Source organism: Rhizopus microsporus (genome assembly GCF_002708625.1).
Source record: "Rhizopus microsporus ATCC 52813 unplaced genomic scaffold scaffold_3, whole genome shotgun sequence".
NCBI classification, from domain to species: Eukaryota; Fungi; Mucoromycota; class Mucoromycetes; order Mucorales; family Rhizopodaceae; genus Rhizopus; species Rhizopus microsporus.
Genome location: NW_019671918.1, coordinates 1,777,674 through 1,801,727, shown reverse-complemented (window position 1 = coordinate 1,801,727; position 24,054 = coordinate 1,777,674). Strand labels below are relative to the sequence as shown.

Sequence of the window (24,054 nt, the reverse complement as noted above, 5' to 3'; positions counted from 1 at the left end):
ACCTTCAAATGTATAACATCTAAACGTATTTTGATTGATCCAACTGCCTGCTGATAATCCTGCACCAGAGTGGCACAGTGTATATGACCCCCAACCATACTCGTTCACAACATTCCCTTCATCTGTCACCTGAACGCGCATCATGTATACTGTCACGCCTTTGCAAATAGCAATATTGATATAGGATGAATCGTCCATCTGTATATATATATATATACGCGTTTAGAATTAGATCAACCAATAGCACATAGTCAGCTACTTACCGCGTCATCATATGCTTTCAACAAGGTAGGGATAGTTATATCATTTTCAAACCAGCGCTCCAAAACTTTCACCTCCACATTTTCAATGGATTGTTTGTTTCCCTTGCTAAGGTTCACTTGAACCGTGGATAGAGCTACAGTTCCATTAGTAGAACTAGAAGCTAAGAGTGCCACATCTACAGTCAAAACAAGTTAAATCCCCCTCCTTTTGTCATCGGACATGTATCTCATTACATGTAGTCTCATTGATCTTTTTCCATGCACTCCAGCTTACTAAATTCACAAAGGACGTGTGTGGTAACACTTCGGCTCCGTATTGCATACCATGATCTAACGATTGCGTCCAAATACTGATACTGCCTGCTTTATGTGACAGAGCCAATAAGGCAAACTTACTATCCAATGTGTTACCCAGCAGTAACTTTGACCAGCTTGCATCTATATCTCGTGAGTTACTCATATCCATTTTAAAAACAAATACTTACAGAGTGTGTGATGTGACGGATGTGTCCCTTTCTCTTCAATGACACTGGTGATATCCGAGTACTATATCATTACAATTGAGAAACTGCTACATTCAATATCTTACATAAACTAACCAGCTGCCAATCACTACTTAATGGATTTTTTGTGGAGCTTTGATAGGTCAATACTCTATGCTTGGTTGTGACAACAGTCAAAAGACAGCTATATCCAAAAAAAAAAAAAAAAATTATAGAAACATATATATGTGCATTGTTCAAACACTTTACCTCTGTGAAGGCGACATTCCCGAAGGAGACCATGCAGCACAGCGAAATCCTTCTTCATTAAAATATGATGTTTCAATCTCTTCTGGAGTAACTGACAAAAAAAAATAAAAAATAAAAAATAAATAAATCAATTATAGATCTATGCGTGATTGTGATCTCTTCTTTACATGGTTCAATTCCCACATTTTTATCTGAAGGAAATGGCGGTAAATTTAAACCGGCATGAGCATAATTTTCATATTTAGAAGATACTCCTGTTAGAACAGGTGTCTTTATAGTGTCAAAATACGTGTATAAAACGAGGGGAAATCGCGTTTTACCACAATGTGAACTCCATTATCTAAACAAACAGATAATTGTCCATTATCGTTCCAATGAATACAATCTGTAAAATAGGGTCTAGTCTTTAAAGAGATTCCTGGTTGTGTCTCCATTGAGTAAAGAAAAGGATATAGAAAAAGAGGTAAAAAATTACTCAGACATAATAAAAAAAATAATATTCAGACCAGAGGCTTTTAAGGATTTTAAACGATGCTAGCTTGTCTATTAAGATACCTATCCCAGTAAATTTCAGAGTGTTTAATACAGCCGAGGCAGTCTTCTGTAGTGGCAGTTTCACAAGCAGCCTTAATTCTGGGTGTCAAAGTATCTAAAGAGGAAGTGGATTTCATTTGACGTGCTTTTTAAGCTTTGACCAGCACTCCTCAATAGGATTAAGAAAAGGAGAATATGGAGGCATAAACAAAGGTTTATAGTCTCTACTCTCGGCCGCATCCATGATGTACAGGTAATGATGAATTTTGCAATTGTTTATAGCAATATAAAGTCATGCTTGCTGAGCTTGTCCAGGACATCCATGGCATTTCGAATAAAACTTACATGATATGTAGTTGTACCTTTTTTTTGGTTTTTCTTTTTATCATCGTTAATCTTAGCCTACAATAAACCATTCATTATATATCAGTGGCTACAAAGATAAAGCAAAGAATATCAATAGAATGTTACAGGAGGAAGAATAAAAATCGTTTTGAAGAAGGCGTCTGCAAAAAAAATGCCCTTAATTATCTTTGGTGACGGTCTGAAAATCAAATACTATGTAAAGTTTAAAGGTCTTCGGCATGGTGTCTCCAACAAAATCTATAGACAATTAAAGAATAGAGAGGGACTTGGAGGGTTGTTACTTCTTAATATCAATGAATACAAAACTTTCAATGTTAGTATAACAATGATCATAGATCATACATTCTAAACAGTATCTTTATAGACCTACAACTCTTGCTTAAATCAAGACCTACAGAATCTGAAGTGTAGAAGAGGTGATGATAAAAAGATCCATCAAGTATTGAAGTGCAACACTTGCAGTATTTTTTGGAATCGTAATGTAATGGCAGCTAAGAACATGCTTCTCATTGCACATTCTACCTGGAATGGTCAAGCTCGACCTAATGTCTTCAAAAGACAAATCGCCACCTCCAACGTGGTTGCCTCGTCCTACTCCGGTGGGGCGCCAGCTTAAAGGTTTTACAGGTAAAAAGAGCGAATTTTGTTTTTAAAGTTATCTGAAAACTAATCTGAATTTCCTTTTTTATTTCGTCCAAAAAAGGTAAGCAAACATCTGAATATTACTTTTGATTCGTCCAAAAAAAATTAACATTGTCTGACTTTCAAGTGCAAACACCTTAAAGGATGGGCTTTTCATCGTATTCATGCTGTTGAACAGTCCAGAAGGGACTATCTTTTTCATTTTTTTCATGACGAACGTGTGCATAGAGTGGAATGGTGACAAAGTCGATGGAAGGATACCTGTTAAACTGATGGCTTGAGAGCGCATTATATCTGTCATCAAATTCAATGACAATAGACTTAATATAGGGAGTCAGTGTTATTGTCCTCATTTTGTTGTCTGTTTATACTTACATAGTGAGGTTTCAATCCAGTTTCGGCATGGATATACATTTGCTTGGTAACATCATTTAAATCTGAACCGTTCTTATTAAATCGATAATTGATGCCTCTGATGTTTTCTGTTACATTAATACGGTTGCATACATCAATGACGGACCTTTCAAACTATACAATATCAATAAAGATATAAATATAACAACCTATACTTACTCTTTCGCGCATCACCCTGTGCCTCCATATGAAGAGAAGGGTCGTAAGTACCATAAAAAAGGGCAGGGTGATAAGCTCCGAGGAAAATCTGTAATGGCTCCATAAGATATAATCAATCACAAGAGCAGACATCCAAAGAATAACAATAGCAGTAATCCAAACGTTTTTGCTGCCTGGTGGAGGATGCTTGGCAACTGTCTGATTGAGTAAACGAAATGAAGAGTTGAAATCTGCAACAGAAAGCTACAATATGGAATGAATAATTATGAATTCATGGATTGTCACACTCACATATCCTTGAAGTTCAAAAGTGTATTGATCATCAAACTTTTTGTTTACAAAAGAAAAGCGAACTGATTTCATAGTAAATAAATGAATGTAATGGGGGGAGGGGAGCTATTAGCTTGATGTAAGAGGGATGGTTGTACTATTTACATATGATCATAGCCTACCTATAATAATGTAAAGAAAAAGAAAAAGAGTGTAAAGGCTATATGTTTTCTATAGAGACAGATAGAGAGAGAGAGAGATACTAAACATAAGGAGACAAGATACCTAAAAAGTTAGGAGATGCACGATGGATAGACAAAGGAGCTACTGTGTGTGTGTGTGTATAATTGTTTTAAATAAAAGCGATTTCTATTCTCTCTCCTTTCATAAGCATATATCATTAGAATAACTATTGTAACAACACCTCGATCTCCTTCTTTCTCAACATATACATAAACTTGTGATATGCAATTCAACAATCCATTGTTTAATCGTCTATTCATGCACTTTTGTGGCAACTGCAAGGGGGTAGAAGATAATAAAAAGTGGTGTTTACAACTACTAATTTAGTAAACTATATCTCGGTTGCTTAGCATTTAATGAATAAAGCGAGGAAAGGGGGTCGATGTTTTCTTTCTATATTTTTATTATTCTTCTTGCTATTTACATTGCCTTTCTTTTTTTTGTCCTTATTTTCGTCCAGATTGCTCTTCTGAAAATTTCAAGTATTCCTTTTGCCTCATGTCTAACACACGACGCTTATTAAAATACTCGACCTAAAGAGAACTCATATTAGCATAATGTTATAATTCAATATTGCATTTTGTTTTGTTTTTTACCCAACTGGCCATGCAACCTTCTTCATAATTTTTCTTTAATTCCAAACATTCAGGGGCCTTCTCGGGTGTTTTCTCAACAGTTGCAGGGTCTCTTATGTTACATCTATCTAAGCACTGGAAGTATTGATCACGTAAAAACCAGCATCGTTTTCTCTCCTCGCGACTTGGGGGTTTAGAGCCTGATTCAGCCATTTCTAAGAAAAAAAAAAAAGATAAAATTTAGCATTCAACTTTCATAAAGCTGTATTTAAAAATAAAAATCACTATATACAGCTGTCAGTATGGTAATAGCATTACTTTACAAACTCAACATAAGAATGAATGCGTCATAATGAAGATATTGACTATGTCAAATAGCTCAATATTTTGAGAGAGATAGAGGACCAATCGTATATATACGTAAAAAGAGAGTAACGCGATGAAAAACTGACTCGGCTGATAAAGCCCCACAACTTAAACACTGTTCCTGTGGAGTACCTATACAACACCTTCAAATACTGCATGCATGTCATCAGAATATACTGACTTGATAAATCACCGTGCTTTTTCCCGTGATCATATACTGCAAAGAAGAAAGAATGGGATACCCCCTTACTGTACTGATTCGGACATTGGGCATAGTTCCTTGGCCTCTCGCTCACTTTTGGTGAACTTGATGGAAAGAAGAGATCACTCATTTGGTGTCATGTATATACATCATCAAGAAAGTAATGATATAATCATCTATTATATTGGGAAGAGAGAGCTTGCCTAGAAACTATACTCAGGTTGTGTTTGGGGAGAAGTCCCTATATGACTTTTCCTATCCTTGATACTAGGAATCGTCTTCATGATCTCTTACGTGCTTTGAATGCAAGGCTGGTAAAAGAGGATGTCAAATTCCTTAAAGAAGATTATGCTTCCAGGAGAGCCTATCCAAATTAAATAAAGCATGAAACTTTGAGTTAATATACCTAAATTGACATTTAAATGATATATCCCTCAAGATGAATAAACAACATTTATCATTGGCTGGGAAGATTAAAGAAGGGTGTTGGGAAGGGATAACAGTAGCAAAGGGGGAGGATGAAGAATAGCTTCTTTTACCTGAAGGATATCACTTAAATTTTTTAATGAAATTGTGACATGAATGGCAAATGTATGTCTTTTGACAGTCGTTGGTAGATATTTGACTATGATATCTAAATACCCTTTTTTTTTTTTTTTTAATAAGGATTCCTTCATTTCTAAAGCATGTGTAAAAGGTAAGGAAAAAAAATGAACAGATATGAAACTAAAGCATGAGGGGTAAGGAAAACACTAGCTTTACCGAAATCGTTAGCATAAAGAATGCAACCCTTTCTTTTTTAATAACTCCTTGAAGAAAATACTTGCAATAAATTATGTAAGGTCAAGTATATATTTATTAATACAATAAAATCAAGTGTTTGTGTTACTTTTCATTAGGTATATGTAGTTGAGATAAAGGTGAAGGTCTATGTGTGTGGTAGTTGGATTGAGTGATTTCGCTGTCATATACATTCTCTTCTTCATCTCTTGGTGGTTGATTTTCGTAATCATCCTGTTCTTGACCACGACTTACCCACTTCTTCAAGAGCTCGACTTCAATGTTTCCGAGAATAAGCTGTTCGACGTGATAGAGTAAAAGCGGAGTTGAGAGCACACCGACTGTACCTGGATCTCCGTTAGAATACAAAACGTTGATCAGTGGTACGCCCATAGCCACCGTTTTGGTAGCTCCACAGTACTACAAATACATATTTAAATGATGCCCAATAATTGAGAATAAACTTACCATGATAGCAACTGTGTCTTCACGTGAATATCTTAATCGTTTGACCCAACTGGGTGTATTGATAAATCTCGGTAATGGCAATCTTCCGAGAACTAGGCAAAGTAAAGAGAAGAGTATGTAGAATCCTGCATTCATAATAGCAACTGCAATAATATCTTTAGGCTTGACTGCGTTAAATGACCCAGAATAAACAGCGTCGGAAAAGACAGACCAAACCATGGTAAGAAGCATAAAACTGCTGACATCCGATAAGCGAAGTTTAACTTTATATTTAGCCACTTGTTCCGTAAAGAACCACTGGAAGATTTGACCTACGACAAGTGGAGCCAAGACGGTAAGGCCCAATTGCTTTAAAACCGATATAAAGTCTACTGTTCCCGCTGCTTCTGTTGTACTTTCATTCTCTGGTGTGGCGGCAATCAAAGGATCTTGAAAAAGTGATACAAGGGCAGGAGACACAAAGATACCCAAGACGTTACCAAGTGCAGCATTCATTAAAGCTGTGAGAAAGAAAAAAAGATAAGCAAATGATCATCGCAAATCTAGTTTAAAAAATTTACCAGAGGCTTCGTTTCCTTTTGCATTTTTAGTCATGACAACGTTAGAGGATACAGTCGTTGGTGTACTTGCAGCAATGACGACACCAACAAGTAGTAAAGAGCTAATGTCCATATGTAATTTGAAGAATAATAGTACAAGGCCGAATACAAAAAATGGGATGACGATTAGATTGATAATCTGAATTAATAAATGTAATCGGATACGTAGAATAGTCTGCGCTAATATTTTTGTACGAAGAGATAAGCCAGAGATCAGAAAGATGACAATGACAGCGCCTATTTAAAAAAGAGTTAGCATTTACGGTATGTGAAAAAGGGACGCTTGCACATTACCCCATTTGATCGTCCACTCTGCTCTAATGTAGCCGCCTTTCCTAGCTACATTCGGAAATTCTATAGCAAGAATTATAGCAACAAGTAGACCAAGCAAAAACCAGTATTTTACAAATAGAGCCCAGGCGACTCTTCTGGTAGACCTTAGCACATCTTTAAAACTTTTCTTTTTTACACTTTCGGCAGCAATGGTCATTGACTTTTCTGAATAAACAGACGGTGTAGTTTGCTTTCGATCGGCATTCTGTATTGTAGCTGCACTGGCAAAGGAAGCGTTACTTTTTAATTTTGATTCATTCATAATTAATTTAAATAAGCCAAGGAAGAGAGAAGGAGAAGAAGAAGAAGAAGAGAACATGATTTTTATAGGCATTTTCTATCTCTTTTGTTTATTTTATACATAAATAAATAAAAAAAGAGAAAACCTGGAAAGAATTAAAGCAGAAATCTGCAGCACATCTTATTCAGATGCTGGGGAGGAAGAATAAGGGGGAAAAGTAAGGTATATACATCATAGGATACATGAATTTAGTAATACCTTTGTAAGGAAAAAACGAAGGGGGATATATATAACGTGAATCATAGGGGGGTTTACCAATGTGTATGATTTGTCTAAATGTTTGGTAGAAATACATGTGTGCGCGTGTCTAATGTTAAACAAAAAAGCATAATTGATAAAAGCCATTTATTAAATTATTTGTTTTCCCTATCTTTTATTGATCCTTTTTGGGCAAAAAAGAAAGGGGGAAAAAGAGAGGGGAGGGAATCGAACAGGGGACGTGATGGCGAATAAAGTTAGTAAGAGAATATATAATTTGTTACCATAAGATTTATTTTATTTGCAACAAGGACATACATAAATGGAATGTTCTCTGTTATTTCAATGAGTTTATGCATATCGAATCTATGATCTTCGCTTTGTTGATCTGCATACAATTTGATTTATTTGTAGTGTAGATCGACTTTTGTCTCGGATAAGCAAATATATTGTGTTGTTCAGATGTGGCAATTTCACTTTTTTAGGACATACGTATGCGCCAAGATTATACAGTCGCGCATAGTAGACAGATTCAAAAACACGAACGGTAGTAGTCACACGCTCTATTGTGACAATGTCAATGCTTCCGATATTGAAAATACAGCAGAAATAATAAAACATACTGATAACTTTCCCTATATGCAACCTATTTAAAATTATTTTATACTCACACGTGTATCTCTCCTTTGTCTTTCTTTCTTTGAATAAAGTCATTCCTACATGGACATTAACAACTACGTCATTCACAGTAAAGTAATTTGACATTGCTCAAATTACACACTTTTTGTTTGGGAGATTATTGTCTTTTTAAAGAGTCAGAATTATTAACTGTATATTGAATACAGACATGAGACCATTGTCAAATGAGAATAGTAAAAACAATGCCAGATACCGTGCAAAAATTATAGAAAAAGCACATGACACTACTGTTACTTAATCCCCTTAGCAGACATATTTATATCCTTTTGAAAAAAGATTGAAATAAAGGAATAAACATAAAACAGCAACTGAGAAATACGCCAATATGCCCAGGTACCTAGGTTCTGGACCAGGGCTTCAATCGTGCTTTGCTGACGAATCAGTGTTATGTTTAGCGCTGTCAAACAACATTTTCGGATGTACTACACACACAAGGAACGCCCTCTTGATAAATATCGACCTAAAGTTGACAGATGCATCTTTTGAGAAAGAAGTCGAATGGTTCATTCAACATGATCCTTTTTTCTCTTACACACACAGCTAGCATCAGTGTCGTCATTCCATATATCAAATAAGGTTTACAAAAGTTATTCAAAAAAAGACTCTATTTACTTTGAAAACACTGTTTCTTGATGAAAACCCCTATAAGGAAAACGTCAAACGAACACCTACATACCCCCACTTTTTATTTATTGGCTATGTCATGATCCCCCCTTTTTTTTGTTCTAAACAGACATTTTATAAAATGCAGTTGTGATTTCTAAAGTAGACGACATGCATTTTTGTTTTAATAAATGCATTGTGCACAGTCCGGAATAACTTTCTTGCATACTGTCCTATAAGGGCATCTGACAATTTCAGTTGAAAGTTGGGTTAACAACACGGTGAAATTGCATTTCAAAATGAAAAAACCTTAAAGAAGTGAGTAAGGCTCAGGCACTATTAATGACAGCGAATTCGGAAGCTGAGCTGATATGCAGTGAAGCTCAAGTTTTGAAAAAGATGATTCATCAATCAACGCTTCATTTCTTTCGTGTTCAAAGCTACCAACATCGTCAAACTAGCTTTTATCATTGACCTTCAAGGACTGCACAAAGGAAAACGCTTTTTGAAAACGGGGTCCAAGATCGAACACATGCCAGAGAGTATCTTTCTTATAGTGTAGATCTGATGAACAGCAACCACTGCTATATCCAACATATTCCGCTTGTGTTGATACAGATTGGCTCATAATGAATAAAACCTTTACATCACGTAATGATACAATCAAATTTTCACTTTTGGAAATGCAATTTCTTTACAGCATAATGCATATTGTTTACAAATCGTCATAGAAGCTTATGTAAGACATGGCTGCATAACTCCTATACGACCCATTTGCAAATAGACCGCAAGTCTTGTTTACTTTGAATAGGTTTAGAGCCAAGTATGAGCAAAAAGAGTATTATATGCTCTACTATAAGCTAATCCCTTTTTGTAGTATGACGCAAGTCTGGAAAGAAGTACGACCATAATTGACTAACCATAAAGATTTTATCGCTAACAACTATTCAGCTAAATATACTGTTTGATATTGTTTTTGAAGTACTCTCGTTTAAAAGGTGTGCTCATTAGAGGGAGGAGAGAGAGAGAGAGTCACTGGTAGCTATTTGAAATTGGATAACTACTGCAATATCTTTCAGTAGCCACTGCAATGCATATCACATTGTCAATTATGTGTGCAGATAAATATTTGTCGTACGGATAATGTTGATAAGCAGACCGTGCTAGTTTATAGATGCATATAAAGAGAGATATAGATCCAGTAGAGAAAAGGATGATAAGCAAAAAGTGAACGCTATTAAATGCTGGTGTAACGACTATAGAGGAATGAAATATTGATAAGCCATATAGAGAATCGTTATCGCACTTTCCCCTTTAAATTAAAATTGTTCTCACGTCTCAGCCAATAAGATTTTAATCCTAGACATACTCTTGCCCATTTTACTCCTGCATAAACCAACCAGTTTCATACAAAAATCCATCTTTATCATATTTGCATTTCTCTTTATCTTTCTCTTTCCTTTTTCCCCTTTTTATTTATTTTTTTCAAATAATCTCAATCTACCAGAATGACTACAGGCAAATTAGAGCCACCAACCACACTTTTAAAGAGAAAATCAATGACAGACATGGGCTACAATGCCAATGTGTTTATTGGAAAGAATGAACAAATGATTCAAGTGGGACAATATTTGACGAATTCAGGATTTATTCCAAAGGAGTTTGTTCAAAATGAAGTTGTTTGGTTTTATGAGTAAAAAAAATAATAAAAATAGCGCGCAGTACAAAACTAACCGCCCCTCTATCACTGCAGAAACCTTGGTATAGATGACTATTACTTTGCAGTTGAATCAGTTGAGACAATTGCTAATCATATTACTGCTCTTTATGGTGCCAAAATACTCGCTTATACAAAAAATGAAAGTGTGGTAGATATCAATCTCGAAAAAGAATCGGAAGACTCCTCGGTTTACATTCACTCTTCCCCTCCGGGTGTATCTCTTCTCCAGGGCCATCAATGCGAGAAAAGGTGAGATAAATTACCTTTTAGGGGAGTAAGAAAAATAAAAAATTTAAAAATAGAATTGATGAAAAATACTTGGATCTGCTCGGTTCCTCGGAAGCCTATCGTGTAGAATCGTATCGTTCAAATGCTACCGCGGCCTCAGGCATGTCTTCTCAGTTAAGGTGTTACTTTGTCACCAAGTGCCAGTTCAATAGTCCCAAGCCTACTGCAGATCAAGAACGAGATATTTATCAAGTGGCAGATCAAAACTTTTTGAAAAAGGCGACAGAGTATACCCGAAAGGTCTATCAGGATGTGATGTGTGATGTACTCGAAAGGACAGGTCCAGTGATGGAAATGTATGATGTGCCAGGTACAAGAGAACATCGTTTGATCATTGGTTATCGCCAGCGAAGTACTCAGGGTTTCTTTGCTGCTATGTCTGATCTCTATCATTATTATGGCCTATATTCCACTCGCAAATATGTTGGTAAGTTGCCTTAAGAGCCACCTCTTTAACAAAGCTTAATGTTTTATTATCAGAACAATTTTCCAATGGAGTGACCATCATGGCATTATACTTGCATCCTCTATCTGATCCAAAAGATGGAATACCCATCGAACATTCTATCCATCAAGTGATCAGAGAAATTTCTCTCTTGTATTGTTTACCAAAGAACCCACTTCAGCACTTCTTTGTCACCAACAAGCTCTCCGTACAGGAAACCGTTTATGGTTATGTTGGTTGGATCTTTTGCCAGCACTTTTTGAATCGTCTTGGACAGGAGTACATCAGTCTGACCCACATCCTTGATTCTGCAAACCCCTTACATGAGGAGGTCTTGGCCACGATCAAGAAACGGTTACGACAGGACACATTCACTCGCGAATACATTTTGAACATTATCAGACAACACCCCGATCTTGTCAAACTTCTCTACGCCAACTTTGCCAAGGTGCACTACCTCAATCGACGTCAAGGCCGTTTGCAACAGACAATCTCATACCAACGACTGCGCACAATTGAGGATTTGACAGAAGAAGAACTGCGCAAAAAGATCAAGTCATCGACTTCCAACAGCCACGAGCAGCTCGTGTTTGAATCGTTCTTGACTTTTAATAAGCACGTGCTCAAGACAAACTTTTACCAATCAACCAAGGTCGCACTTTCCTTCAGGATGGATCCAAGCTTCTTGCCCGAGATCGAGTATCCAAATCCACTCTACGGCATGTTCTTCGTCGTCGGTTCCGAGTTCCGTGGGTTCCATCTCAGGTTCCAGGACGTAGCAAGAGGCGGTATTCGTATCATTCGCTCACGTAACCGTGAAGCTTACTCGATCAATTTGCGAACCTTATTTGATGAAAACTACGCCTTGGCCGCCACACAACAAAGGAAAAACAAGGATATTCCCGAAGGTGGGTCTAAGGGCACGATTCTGCTCAATATCGATCAGCAAGACAAGCCTTTGGTTGCCTTTGAAAAATACGTGGATTCTATCTTGGATCTGTTGATTGTCGGATACGGAGACCCCTTGGTTGATCTGGTGGGTAAGCCTGAGATCCTCTTCTTTGGTCCTGACGAAGGTACAGCCGATTATATGGATTGGGCATCTCAACATGCTCGTCGTCGTCATGCTAGCTTTTGGAAAGCCTTTACGACAGGCAAGTCACAAGCTCTGGGTGGTATACCTCATGATCTATTTGGCATGACAACGAGATCAGTGCATCAGTATGTCTTGGGAATCTACCGTAAAGATGGCTTAAAGGAAGAAGAGTGCACTAAAGTACAGACAGGCGGGCCAGATGGAGACCTCGGGTCCAACGAAATCAAAATCTCCAAGGACAACACGATTGCCGTGGTGGATGGCTCAGGCGTCCTTTATGATCCTGTAGGCATTGATCGTGACGAGCTGAACCGATTAGCTCAGTCTCGATTGATGATTCATCATTTTGACAAAAATAAACTATCCCCTCAAGGCTTCTGTGTCCTCGTAGACGACAATAATGTGACATTACCTGATGGTACTATGATCGAAAGCGGATTACAGTTCAGAAATACGTTTCACACCAATCCTTTGGCTCAAGCAACCGTATTTGTTCCCTGCGGTGGACGTCCAGAATCAGTTGGACTCGATAACATGCACATGCTAATAGATTCTGGTAATGGCCCGTTATTCAAATATGTCGTAGAAGGCGCCAATCTCTTCTTTACCCAAGAAGCTCGTATTCGATTGGAAAAGGCAGGTATAAAGATATTCAAGGACGCCTCAGCCAACAAGGGCGGTGTCACTTCATCCTCTCTCGAAGTCTTGGCTGCTTTGGCGTTCAACGATGAAGAATTTGAAGAGCACATGTGTGTGAAACCGAAAGGATCTGCCCCCGAGTTTTATCAAGCTTATGTGAAGGAAGTTCAGGAAATCATAGAGCGTAATGCACGATTAGAGTTTGAAGCGCTTTGGGAAGAACATAAAAAGACACAGGCGCCCATATCCGTCCTTTCGGATGAACTTTCGACAGCCATCTTGCAACTCAATGAACAACTGCAAGTCACATCGTTATGGAGCAACCATGATCTGCGTCACTCAGTCCTTTCAAAGGCATTCCCTAAGCTTTTACTAGATAAACTGGGCATGAAGACGCTACTGGAAAGAATACCAGAAAACTACGTAAAAGCTATCTTTGGGGCAGCCCTTGCTTCGCAGTTTGTTTATAAACATGGTCCTCGTCCAGATAAATTCGCATTTTATGATTTTATGCAAGAAAACTATATCTAAACTAGTATCAATAAAATAGACATTGCTTGCAAAAAATAACCAATGGTATCCCAGTAATATGTCAGTGTGGCACCTTTGTTAAAATGTGGCACTCGACAAGTATTAAAATGCGGCACTTTTTTATTTTTATTTTTTGACATTTTCAAAACTTGAAATGAGTCGACCACTGTTTGGAGGTGCGATCGTATGCCCAATTAGACCATCCTTTTTGGATGCAAGGTATTTAATACTTTAGAACTCGTCTCTCAAATTAATGAGTCATAGTTCTATTCGACAAGTACCTGATAACCAAGAAGTATTTGTGGATACAGAGACACAACAAAGCTTTATTGTTGAGTTATTAGAACCAGCAGACGCTCGAGATCAGGAAATTGCAAAGTAAAATCTATACCACTGAATCTTCCTTCATCAATTGTAACATGTGTCTTTTTAGATTTCACTTTCAACAATTATGCGAAGACAATGAAGCAGCCGATTCGGTCATTGTGTCTGTTGAACACTGTAAACCAGAGGAGATAACACCGCTTTTACCGTAAGTAACATAAACGGGGGTATATGTATGAAACTCATTGAATACAAAAAGAAAGGATACGACGGAAGTCTATCTCTTGCACGGCAAACAGATGGTTGCAAAGTTTAATGAAAAGGATGCATTAAATACGATAGATATATTGCTCGCCGTGGTTCGATTCAATCAAGTCTCGACTGATTGTGTGATTTCGATGAACGTCCCAGTCCAAGTTGCTGCAAACAGTAGTGAGGCTGAATCATTTACTCAAGCCAATGTGGATTTGGTAAAGCAAGACATGATGACCATTCTGCAAGGTTTACAGGTGAAGGATTGGAGTTTATTTGGATAGTTATTACTCGCATTAAAACAGACAATAAAAATGTAAACTTTTGACCAGAAAAAAGAACCCAAGTGAGACTTTCTTTTTTCTTCACTAATGGAATAATAACCCTCTTTAACCTCTTTATCGTCAAAGAGGGTTTAATACAAATAGGCTCTCAAAGTATCAATTTTCCTAATTGCCGTACCAGAGCTACATTTTTTCCATAGAGTATTAGTGATTCTTCTTTTAGCGTTTGATTTTGTTGGTATAATACTTCAAGCTGATCTCTTAGCTCTGCTTTATTCATCTGCTGCTGTAGCTCTAGATGCTCTATTCTCTTTGTATGCTCTTCCTGAGCTTGCTTCAACCTTAAATTTAGCTCAGCCGCATGTCTTTTAATTACTGTGTCCAGTTCTTCTTGAAGTTCTACCATTTGACAGGACAAGTCTCTTACTTCACGATGTATGTGCAACACGTCTGTTTCGTACTTCTTTTGAAACTCTTTTAACTGCTTTTGCTTCCACTGTACTTGATCGTTTTCTAATATTTGCATAAACTCCCGATGAATGCATTGATTGTTCTTTTTATGTAACTCTTGTTTAAACATGTCCTGCAGTTGAACCAGCTGAACTTCAAGACCTGCCATTTCTTGCTGATACCGCTGCTCTAACTGATACACTCTTGCTCTCTGAACAACGGCATCTGTTTTAGCTGCCTTGAGCGCAGCCTGAAGGGCGCATATCTCCGTATCATCTGTTGCAGAACGTTCAGACACTTCGAGCACATCTATTTTTCTTTGAAGCCGCTGTTTTGTGATTTGCAACTCCTTTATCTCCTGCCTCATTGTTTTGTTCAGCTCGTCCTTTTTTTCATCTGCTAATTTAAGCTGCTGTCTTACACTGGTCAACGCCAAGGCCTGTCTTTTGCATTCTCTGTCCAAGTCTATCGCTTGTCTTTCAGCTTCATTAAGCAGCATACGTATGGCCTCAATTTCTTTATTATCGTCACTCTCTTGGCTTTTGTGGATAGCCTCGAGACTTGCCTTGAGCCGTGCTGCCTGATTCTTGTACCTCAGCCGCTGCTGTTTGATATCTTCCATCTCTTCCAGCATACGTTCCATTTCTTTTCTAACCATGTCTACCGTCAATTCAAATTCGTCTCTCTCCTCTCTACAAGCCAATAGAGCGTCCTCCAACTGCTTCACTTGAGCTTCGTACTGGTTCCGAAGCATCAGTGCCTTTCTTTGGCACGATATATGACATTCCTTTGTCTGCTTTTGTTGTTTTAATATAAACGACATGTCACGCTCGAGCATCCGATTCTTTGATAAACTTTTTTGAAGAGCTTCTAATAATCGCTGCACTCTATGCTGCTCCGTCATTTTCTTCTTGTGTTCTTTTAAAACCGTTTCAAAATGGTGTGTTTCCCAGAACTGAATATGCTGTAGCAATATCTGACAGAAATCTCGACAGGTCTGTTCTGTGGCATGATCGTTTATGGATGATTTTAGTCTGACCAAGAAGACTGGAGTCGTATCAATCTCGTCTTCTGGTGTCAAGTCCTCGTCAAAGAGCCGTGGCAATTCATTACCTGTCCATTCATCCCACAGACTATGTTGATGGGTCAATTTCTTTTCGTGTGACGATAGGAATTGGTCTATTTGTTGACAAAGTTGCACAACCACAGAATTTCCTTGCTTTTGTTTTAATATCGCCAATTGGCTTTCCAGCCCTATTTCTTTTTGTACGTGCTGCTGGATCTCATTTTCTAAAACATGTACTCTCTTCTCTAAGCCATCAATGACTTGATAAAGCGTTGACTTTGATGACGAGCAAGAAGAGAATCTGCGTATGTATGTGGGCGTGGTAAGTACTGTATCTGTTTCACTTATGGAATCATCCGTTATTAAATCAACTTCCATTTTAAAGAATGCTGTGTTTCTCTTGTGAGTGTGTATGTGTTTATTTAAATAAACGGTAAGAAAAAAAATAAGGAGAAAAAAAAGAGAGAGAGAATAGGAGAATCTTTTAGTATTTATCAATGTATGCATCTTGACCCTTAATTATAATCTACTGGCAAGGCGGTTGAAAGGAACGGCCAAGTGTCTTACAATATCGGTATACATCTAAAACGTAGTAGGATTAGCGCGCGCATTATATATTTAGTGTATAGCTTTACCTCTTCCTTCAATTGTTTATAAACAACACCAGCCTTTGCCTTGGGTGCCCATTTTAATGCCAATTCCTTTGCTTTCGGCAGCACTTCCTTTTCGGGACAAGTGACATCGACTAAACCATGATCCAGCGCTTCTTGAGCAGTAAAGCGGTGACCTTGCAAAATCATCTTGCGGAAAGTGGCCGGTGTTGATTTGTCACGACACAAGGCAGCCATACCAGGAGCAAGAGCGGATGGAAGATCTACCTCGTTCATGCAGATAAATCCTTTATCAGATCTCATCACTCTATAATCTAATAAAAAAAGCAGTGAGAAACGGTACTCGACAATAAAAAAAAATCCTATTACCGTGAGCCAAAGCAAGCATACATCCACCAGCAAACGCGTGCCCGTTGATGGCGGCGACAGTAGGTATACAAAAGGTCAGCATCCTTCGAAGCATGAGCAAAAAGGTATCGATAAATAAAGGATTGGCCAAAGCATGTGCCAAATCCAATCCATTGCTATAAATTCTGTCTTGACCCACCGTGACCAAGGCCATGTCGACTGGATCTTCTGCTTCAAAAAAGATGCCTTCGATAATGGTCAGTGCCTTGATGATACTTTGGCAGAACTCGGTTGTGAAGCGATTGTCCTTGTTGTGTAAGTACAGGATGAACAAGGGACCCTCTTGATCGAGTGTCATGTGATGGACTTCTTTGCTGGGTAATGCGACAGGGAATTGAACCATTGGATAAAGTAGTGTTGAAGAAGAAAAAAAAATTATTAAAAGTTGGATGTATTTATACTCACGCGGGTTTTGTGCTGACAAAATGCCGTTTCAAAAATGGTAATTTGTGTGACAGGAAACCATCGCCCTCCCATATTGTTTACGACCAGATGTAAAAAAAAGGGCAGTTGTATTAAACAAAAGTATGAAGTGCCCTATTTTTTTGGGATGCATAGAAGATAGAATAACCCCGACGATTCGTTCTCACGTTATAAGCAGGAAAAAAAAAAAGTGACAATTTACCCATGTGAAAATGAAGTATACTACTTTAAACACAAACCTCAGGTCGAACAAGACAACGTTATATTCTAATCATGGCCATAGAATCATCCCTTTATTAGCTTGGAAGTTATCCGTGTTCCAATTTGTTCTTAGAACAAAAACAATTGACAGCTCTCTCTCCATATTATATCTATAGAACTTCCAGGGATTCAAGTTTTATCTATTAAAATCAACTGTAAGCCGAACAATACAGTTTAGTAAAAGGTCTCTTTTAACTAAACCAAATCCTTTTTCTTCTAGTATTACGAATTTTCTCTGTAAAAGAGAATCTATATTGAATACACATGGCTCTATAGAAGTATCTGTAGCACATGATCCATGGTCCGTAGTTTATTGATAAAGAAAGGTAGAATGCTTGATTTCTATAATAAGTCTTCTATATTTGGATAATATATATTGATGTATGCTACCATAAGTAAAGAAATAAAGAGAGAGTAAGTATTTAGTAATTTAGGCCTTGTAGATTGCCATGGCGACATCCTATCCATGGCTACGGGAGGGAAATCTTTTATCTTGACCAACCATTGTTGGTTATTTCTATTTTAAGCCAGTATACATTAAATTTAGTATATATATAACACTATACATGCTCGTGTAGGTCTAATGTTGAGCATATTCATTTGAAATATAGCGCTTGAGGGCACATACATCAATCATCTATGCTATAAATGTGTGTGCATGTGTTTGCCTAACCAGGCTTAGAAAATATGTAAGCCTCAGTCCTTAAAGAACAAATCATACGCAGCATAATGCGAGTATCTGCTGAAATTCGGCATTGTTACTGCCATTAAACATTTAATAGGAAATCCCCAATCTTTACAATTTAAAATAATTATTGTGTATGAATCGGCTACTTTGTTGTAAACATTATTGTGTATCGGCTATTGTAAATATAACCAAAGACAGTTCACTAAAGTATGGGGTTACACTTGACAATAGCTACGTAGTATTACTCACTTTGTACTTTACGTAAACATATGCTATTTCCAAAAAAGCGATGTTACGAACCTTGAGGAGAAGTGTTTACAAAGTGGGAGCAGAGTTTAATACTATTTGTCTAATGGACCAATGAAGGGGAATTCTCTGCGTCTTTTTTCGTGTCTCGTTACTCAGTTCAAAGACTCAACCACATCAAATACTTGGAGTGCACTCGAAAGCCGCAAAATTTGCTGTGTCTCCAGAAGCAGACTACCTTTTTATAAACTACTCAGCAATTAGGTAAAAGCTTCAATATGTGTTTCTATATAGCTCATTGAGAGGGGGATAAAAGCCTCTCAAGGGTTAGATTATTTGCATTCAGATTCAAAAGGGCGATGTGACAATACTATGTATTCTATGAACCTTTTTTAATCCGGGTTGTCGGATAGCTTGAATCATCAAATGTCCAAAAATGGTAATTTTATCTTTTTTCGAAATGAATGCGGGAAAAAAAAGTTTAAAAGCGTCATTTTTAGGTACACGCTTGTTTCTTCTTTTATTAAGTATGTGTATATCTGCAGCTACTATTGATTATAGCACTCAAGCTAACATTGGCCAAGTCAAGACCACCCACGTTCATTTGGATTGGCATGTTGATTTCAATCGTAAAGTCATCTTTGGTCATGCCACATTAGACCTTTATACTCTAGTCGATCATGTCGACAAGGTTATTTTAGATACAAGTTATTTGGATATCAAGTCTGTAGTCGTAAATAGTGAGAATGCAAAGGTAAATCTTGGGAGTCTGAAGCAGCAGCAGCAGTACTCTGACACACATATTTGTAGTTTAATGTCGCTGAAAGATACGCCAGTTTGGGTTCCGCGTTGACTATTTATTTGCCCCAGACTATTGAGAAATCGGGTACAAAGATCTGTATCCAAGTCGATTACTCTACAACCGAGAAATGTACAGCAATTCAATTCTTGGAACCTGAGTAAGCGTTTATCTATAAAGGAGATAAACGAGTTCTAAAAGCAAATGTTTGTAATAGACAAACTCTTGGCAAGACACATCCCTACTTGTTTTCTCAGAGTGAACCTGTAAGACAGTAATTGAATGGTTATATAGATAATTAACCCTGTATATTATAAAAGATTCATGGTCGCGCCATGATTCCTTGTCAAGATTCGCCCTCCGTCAAGGTCACTTATTCAGCAAAAGTGACATCCCCACTTCCTGTCGTAATGTCTGCCCTTCAAGAAGGTACTGAAGAAATTTCTAATGATTTGAAAGCATATCTCTTTAAACAACCTACCTCAATTCCTTCTTATTTGATTGCTATCGCTGTCGGCAACCTTGTTGGTCGCGAAATTGGTCCTCGCAGTACAGTCTGGTGTGAACCGGAAATGGTCGAGCAAGCTGCTTGGGAGTTTTCTGTAAGAGAAAGGGAAATGAACAATGACGCTGTGTATGCTCATTTTTAATTTAGGACACTGAAACCTTTATTGCCACAGGTGAATCCTTGTTGACTCCCTACGAATGGGGCCGCTATGATTTACTCGTCTTGCCTCCCTCTTTCCCTTATGGCGGTATGGAGGTAAGTTCAGTCACGTTTTTGCGTTCTATGTAACTTATATAACCCTAGAATCCCTGCCTTACTTTTGTCACACCTACCTTGTTGGCCGGTGATAAAAGTGCTGTTGCTGTGATTGCTCATGAGATTGCACATAGTTGGATGGGCAATTTGGTTACAACTAATTCATGGGTAATATTGAATATACAAGGCTTAAAGAGAGATACTAATTCGTCACTAGAAACACTATTGGTTGAACGAAGGATGGACTGTTTTCATTGAACGTAAAATCTTGGGTCGCCTTCATGGAGAAGCTACTAGACAGTTTGAGGCATTGAGTGGTAAGAATAGGAGATATGGAGAGTTTCCTCATAACTTATCTTTTCTTTTCCAATAAGGTCTTAAATCATTACAGGAAAGTGTAGACTTGTTTGGTAGCGATTCTCCTAAAACTGTCTTGAACCCTGATCTTCGCGGTGGTGCTGATCCTGATGATTTCTTCTCCAAGGTTCCTTATGGCAAGTATTTATTATCTTCTTGATCAAGGCATACTCACTGCTTTTTTTTGGCTTGTAGAAAAAGGGTTTAACTTTTTGTATCATATTGAAAAGGTTGTTGGTGGTCCTTCTGTCTTTGAACCTTACATGAAAGCTTATGTCGAGAACTTTGCATCTACTTCCATCTCCACTGAAGATTGGAAAGACTTCTTGTACCGCTACATGGAAAAGGTTCACGGTCCCTCGATGGTCGAGAAACTGAACACGATTGATTTTGATGCCTGGATCAATAAGCCTGGTATGCCACCTGTCGACAATCAATTTGACACGGCACTCGCTGATGCCTGTCTTAACCTTGCTGACCGCTGGAACAAAGCTCGTGATCTTGAAAATCTGGACCAATTCTCTCCCAAGGATGTGGAACATTTTTCTGCTGGTCAAAAGATCGTATTCTTGGAACGCTTAACTGACTGTGAACCACTGCCCTGTGCTTTGATCAGCAAAATGGACGAACTCTACCAGTTCACCCCTAATCATAACGCTGATTTACGTCTTCGCTGGCAGCAGGTCTGTCTAATGGCAAATTATGAACCCATTTACCCTGAGGTCGTTCAGTTCATTACAGAGCAAGGTCGAATGAAGTTTGTTCGTCCTCTGTACAGACTCTTACATCAAGCCAAAAATGGAGCACAGTTGGCGATTGACACTTATTTGAAACACAAGACATTCTACCATCCCATTGCTGCTCAATTAATCGAAAAAGATATTGGTTTAGTGAAGGCCTAACCTATCCACATGTATACATACACACAAACACGCACAAAAACTAAAATGAATAAAAAAAAAGCTGCAGAGATCATGTATATCTTCCACTAAATTTTTGTGTAATAAAAAGGTGAAGTAACAGAAAGCAAGGTTTATTTGTTGTTTCTTTGATTCGTTTAATCGAAGAGACCGAAACCCATATCCTATATTCGCGTACACAAAGTTAAACAAAAAGATATGTCAAAAAGGTTTACAACTTACATCATCGGATTCTTCCTTTTCTTCTTCCTTTTCTTCAGCAGGAGCAGCATCGGCAGCACCACCAGCAGCAGCGCCGGAAGAGGCAGCAACAGCACCACCAGTAGGAACAGAGGCCATCTTTTCCTTACCTTCAGCAATGAGCTATAATGTGTTTTAGGGTAAAGTTCAAAAAATACGTGGCACGTTGTTTTTTACCTCTTCAACATTCTTACCCTCGAGGGAAGAGATCAAGGTGTTCAAACGTTCTTCTTCGGCTTCAATACCAACGGCAGCCAAGATGTTCTTGACATCAGCAGCAGTAGGGGCGGTCTTACCACCAGCAGTGAGGAGAAGGTAGGCAGCGAGGTACTTCATTTTATAAATGGAGAGTGAGAGAGAGAAGGAACAAATATGGTCTGCTCTTGTGGGCAAAGAAATAGGAAAAAATTTTTTGTGACTCTTTTTATTTAGCCCCTCCTTTCACCTCTCTCAAAAAATAAAGCGCTATTTTTCTGAAGAAAAAGCTGATATAATATAAACAGTGAGGACTGGTTGCTTTTTAAAGGCATTAAATAGATGACGAGTTTATTTATATTAAAATCTATATACAAAGGCTTCTTCCATGTACAAATGTTTATATTCGATGATATTATTGACACCTAAGACCCATGAGCGAGAGTTTACAATATCTGCTTATATAGTCACTGCTTTTCTAGACCTTGCTAGGCAAAAAAAGGAGCAGTAATCCGGATCAACCCTATTCAGTGCTTAGACCAACTCGTTCAGTGGAAAGCACATTATCGGCCAAGGCAGAGACAATGAGATCATCCCAGTATTCCCTAGGTAAATGCTTGTAAATCAATGACTCTAGTGAGGCTTTATTGCTTAACATGCGTTGTCTACGACAGATCTTTTTAGTTATTTTGAGCCAAACGTACATCTTACGTATACCTTCTCATTAACAAAATCATATCTTCAGCAGTTATTTCATCTGGACCCTCTGGAGAATTCTGTTTATACACTTGCAAATCGTCAACCAATTGGTCACAAAACAGATCAGTACTATAGAAAGCGTTAGACCTATGTGTTTTTTCTAAGTATGTGCGTGTGCGCTATGTTTACATCATTGCAAATGTGCTGACGTTGCATGGCACTCTCTTATTGTTCGCAATCTTGTTTGTAAAAATCTTCTTGACATGCTGTCTTCTAATAGCGTCGTCTTTTGCTGGAATATTAATACTGTAGAGAAAATAAGTATAAAGCGAATTATACATGTGATATCACACAAACCTTGCAGTATCAAATATCTTTCTTCGTGCAAAAGAATGTTCAGGATTGATTCTTGTAGTAGTACGCCGGCGTACAGTTGATACACTTAATCCATCTAATGGTTCTGCTTCCATAGCCTTAATATCTTCTGTTTCAAAAATCTCATCTTGTATTCCTGCATAACCAAAATCCATATCATCCATGAAATCATCTTGAAATGCACTTGTTTCTATAGCTTCTGCTGTCGTTGCTTTGTCCATCTCTCCTTCTCTCATTGGTTCTTTCTGAATCTTTTGCTCGACTTGATCATATGGTTCTGGTTCGATCTCTTCCTGGTTTAATTTCGGAGATAGTGCAGGAAACTCTTCTATGAATCTTTCAGGACTACTCTTACGACTTATTTTGTCAAAAAAGGGACTCATGATTTCCTCTTCTCTTGGTAGTAAGGTTTGTGTTGCTACACTCATTGTGTCATCTTGCCATAATCGATCGAATGCTGAGTAGTTTGTGTTTGTGCGAATGGTCATCTCGCTTAGCACACTAGCTGTATCATCCAAGTGTCTGTTTCTCTTTTTTCTAAAGTCAATTCCAAGTGGTTTTCCAATCTCTTGTTGTTGTAAAGAAGATGCATTTTGATTTAATTCTGCAATCCTCTTTCTGTATCGCTCAACAAAGTCATCTTTTCTTTCAATCAACTCATGACTCCTTTTTGTGCTCAGAGGAGGAAAAGAAGTGTGTTCGATCAAGTTATTATCCTCGTTATCATCAACATCTTCTTCTGGAATAGGAATATATTGATCCCGTGGCACTATATAAAAAGATCAGATTCTGTTGTTGTTGATGAGTATGTTTTTTTTACCTCTGCTTAGCATTCGCAGAATTTCACTTGGACTTCTATCAGCAAGCCATTGTCTATGATTCTCATATGCTCTCTATTGAATACACATGAGTCTTTATAAATAAATGTTCATAGGGCAGCATTACATTGTTCATTTGGTAATCAATAAAACAGTAAAAATATATGAAATTATGCAAAAAAAAAGTCAATATTCAGCAACAGACCTTATTTTCATTTATAAATACATCATGAAGCATTTTTTATTTCATTCAGTCTTTGTTGAACGAAAAGTCTATATAAAGAAATTCTAGTTTATAATTCACGCTGAGCGCGTTCGTATTGGTTGATCCAAGTAGTCTTCACACCAAGCTCACGAGCAGCTCGATTTACCCAAGCTGTGTCACGAAG

At 37.8% G+C, this 24,054-nt stretch overlaps 9 protein-coding genes across 9 annotated transcripts; 4 read left to right on the top strand and 5 right to left on the bottom strand.

The window, feature by feature from the left end:
- Positions 1-1,762: 1,762 nt before the first annotated feature.
- Positions 1,763-2,531, top strand: RHIMIDRAFT_290124 (uncharacterized protein; the record flags this gene model as incomplete). The annotated part of the gene is made up of 2 exons (XM_023613708.1): positions 1,763-2,228; positions 2,280-2,531. Exons 1-2 carry the CDS (start codon positions 2,067-2,069, stop codon positions 2,529-2,531), a joined length of 414 nt encoding a protein of 137 aa, XP_023469518.1. The 5' UTR covers positions 1,763-2,066.
- A 74-nt stretch (positions 2,532-2,605) lies between these two features.
- Positions 2,606-3,530, bottom strand: RHIMIDRAFT_273584 (uncharacterized protein). The gene is made up of 4 exons (XM_023612391.1): positions 3,422-3,530; positions 3,131-3,373; positions 2,933-3,085; positions 2,606-2,877 (listed from the first exon to the last, which is right to left on the bottom strand). The coding sequence occupies exons 1-4, from the start codon at positions 3,491-3,493 to the stop codon at positions 2,695-2,697; spliced, it is 651 nt and encodes a 216-aa protein (XP_023469517.1). The 5' UTR covers positions 3,494-3,530; the 3' UTR covers positions 2,606-2,694.
- Positions 3,531-5,671: 2,141 nt separating this feature from the next.
- Positions 5,672-7,123, bottom strand: RHIMIDRAFT_198805 (uncharacterized protein; the record flags this gene model as incomplete). Its single annotated transcript, XM_023606319.1, has 4 exons — positions 5,672-5,986; positions 6,035-6,534; positions 6,595-6,870; positions 6,928-7,123. 4 exons carry the CDS (start codon positions 7,121-7,123, stop codon positions 5,672-5,674), a joined length of 1,287 nt encoding a protein of 428 aa, XP_023469516.1.
- A 3,203-nt stretch (positions 7,124-10,326) lies between these two features.
- On the top strand, positions 10,327-13,486 carry RHIMIDRAFT_198928 (NAD-dependent glutamate dehydrogenase; the record flags this gene model as incomplete). The annotated part of the gene is made up of 4 exons (XM_023606330.1): positions 10,327-10,460; positions 10,521-10,736; positions 10,790-11,202; positions 11,256-13,486. 4 exons carry the CDS (start codon positions 10,327-10,329, stop codon positions 13,484-13,486), a joined length of 2,994 nt encoding a protein of 997 aa, XP_023469515.1.
- Positions 13,487-13,640: 154 nt separating this feature from the next.
- RHIMIDRAFT_199238 (Mog1p/PsbP-like protein) lies at positions 13,641-14,346 on the top strand (the record flags this gene model as incomplete). The annotated part of the gene is made up of 4 exons (XM_023606356.1): positions 13,641-13,705; positions 13,751-13,864; positions 13,920-14,018; positions 14,070-14,346. 4 exons carry the CDS (start codon positions 13,641-13,643, stop codon positions 14,344-14,346), a joined length of 555 nt encoding a protein of 184 aa, XP_023469514.1.
- Positions 14,347-16,310: 1,964 nt separating this feature from the next.
- Positions 16,311-17,233, bottom strand: RHIMIDRAFT_311715 (ClpP/crotonase). Its single transcript, XM_023614751.1, has 3 exons — positions 16,843-17,233; positions 16,498-16,787; positions 16,311-16,444 (listed from the first exon to the last, which is right to left on the bottom strand). The coding sequence occupies exons 1-3, from the start codon at positions 17,222-17,224 to the stop codon at positions 16,382-16,384; spliced, it is 735 nt and encodes a 244-aa protein (XP_023469513.1). The 5' UTR covers positions 17,225-17,233; the 3' UTR covers positions 16,311-16,381.
- Positions 17,234-19,016: 1,783 nt separating this feature from the next.
- On the top strand, positions 19,017-21,594 carry RHIMIDRAFT_311714 (leukotriene A4 hydrolase). Its single transcript, XM_023614750.1, has 10 exons — positions 19,017-19,253; positions 19,310-19,458; positions 19,516-19,564; positions 19,619-19,900; positions 19,954-20,061; positions 20,110-20,229; positions 20,279-20,378; positions 20,436-20,555; positions 20,614-21,502; positions 21,561-21,594. The coding sequence occupies exons 1-9, from the start codon at positions 19,029-19,031 to the stop codon at positions 21,318-21,320; spliced, it is 1,860 nt and encodes a 619-aa protein (XP_023469512.1). The 5' UTR covers positions 19,017-19,028; the 3' UTR covers positions 21,321-21,502; positions 21,561-21,594.
- On the bottom strand, positions 21,476-21,914 carry RHIMIDRAFT_286798 (ribosomal protein 60S; the record flags this gene model as incomplete). Its single annotated transcript, XM_023613413.1, has 3 exons — positions 21,476-21,502; positions 21,561-21,701; positions 21,756-21,914. The coding sequence occupies 3 exons, from the start codon at positions 21,912-21,914 to the stop codon at positions 21,476-21,478; spliced, it is 327 nt and encodes a 108-aa protein (XP_023469511.1).
- A 165-nt stretch (positions 21,915-22,079) lies between these two features.
- On the bottom strand, positions 22,080-24,054 carry RHIMIDRAFT_93617 (uncharacterized protein). Its single transcript, XM_023615893.1, has 6 exons — positions 23,892-24,054; positions 23,668-23,738; positions 22,830-23,616; positions 22,662-22,778; positions 22,491-22,601; positions 22,080-22,438 (listed from the first exon to the last, which is right to left on the bottom strand). The coding sequence occupies exons 1-6, from the start codon at positions 23,894-23,896 to the stop codon at positions 22,297-22,299; spliced, it is 1,233 nt and encodes a 410-aa protein (XP_023469510.1). The 5' UTR covers positions 23,897-24,054; the 3' UTR covers positions 22,080-22,296.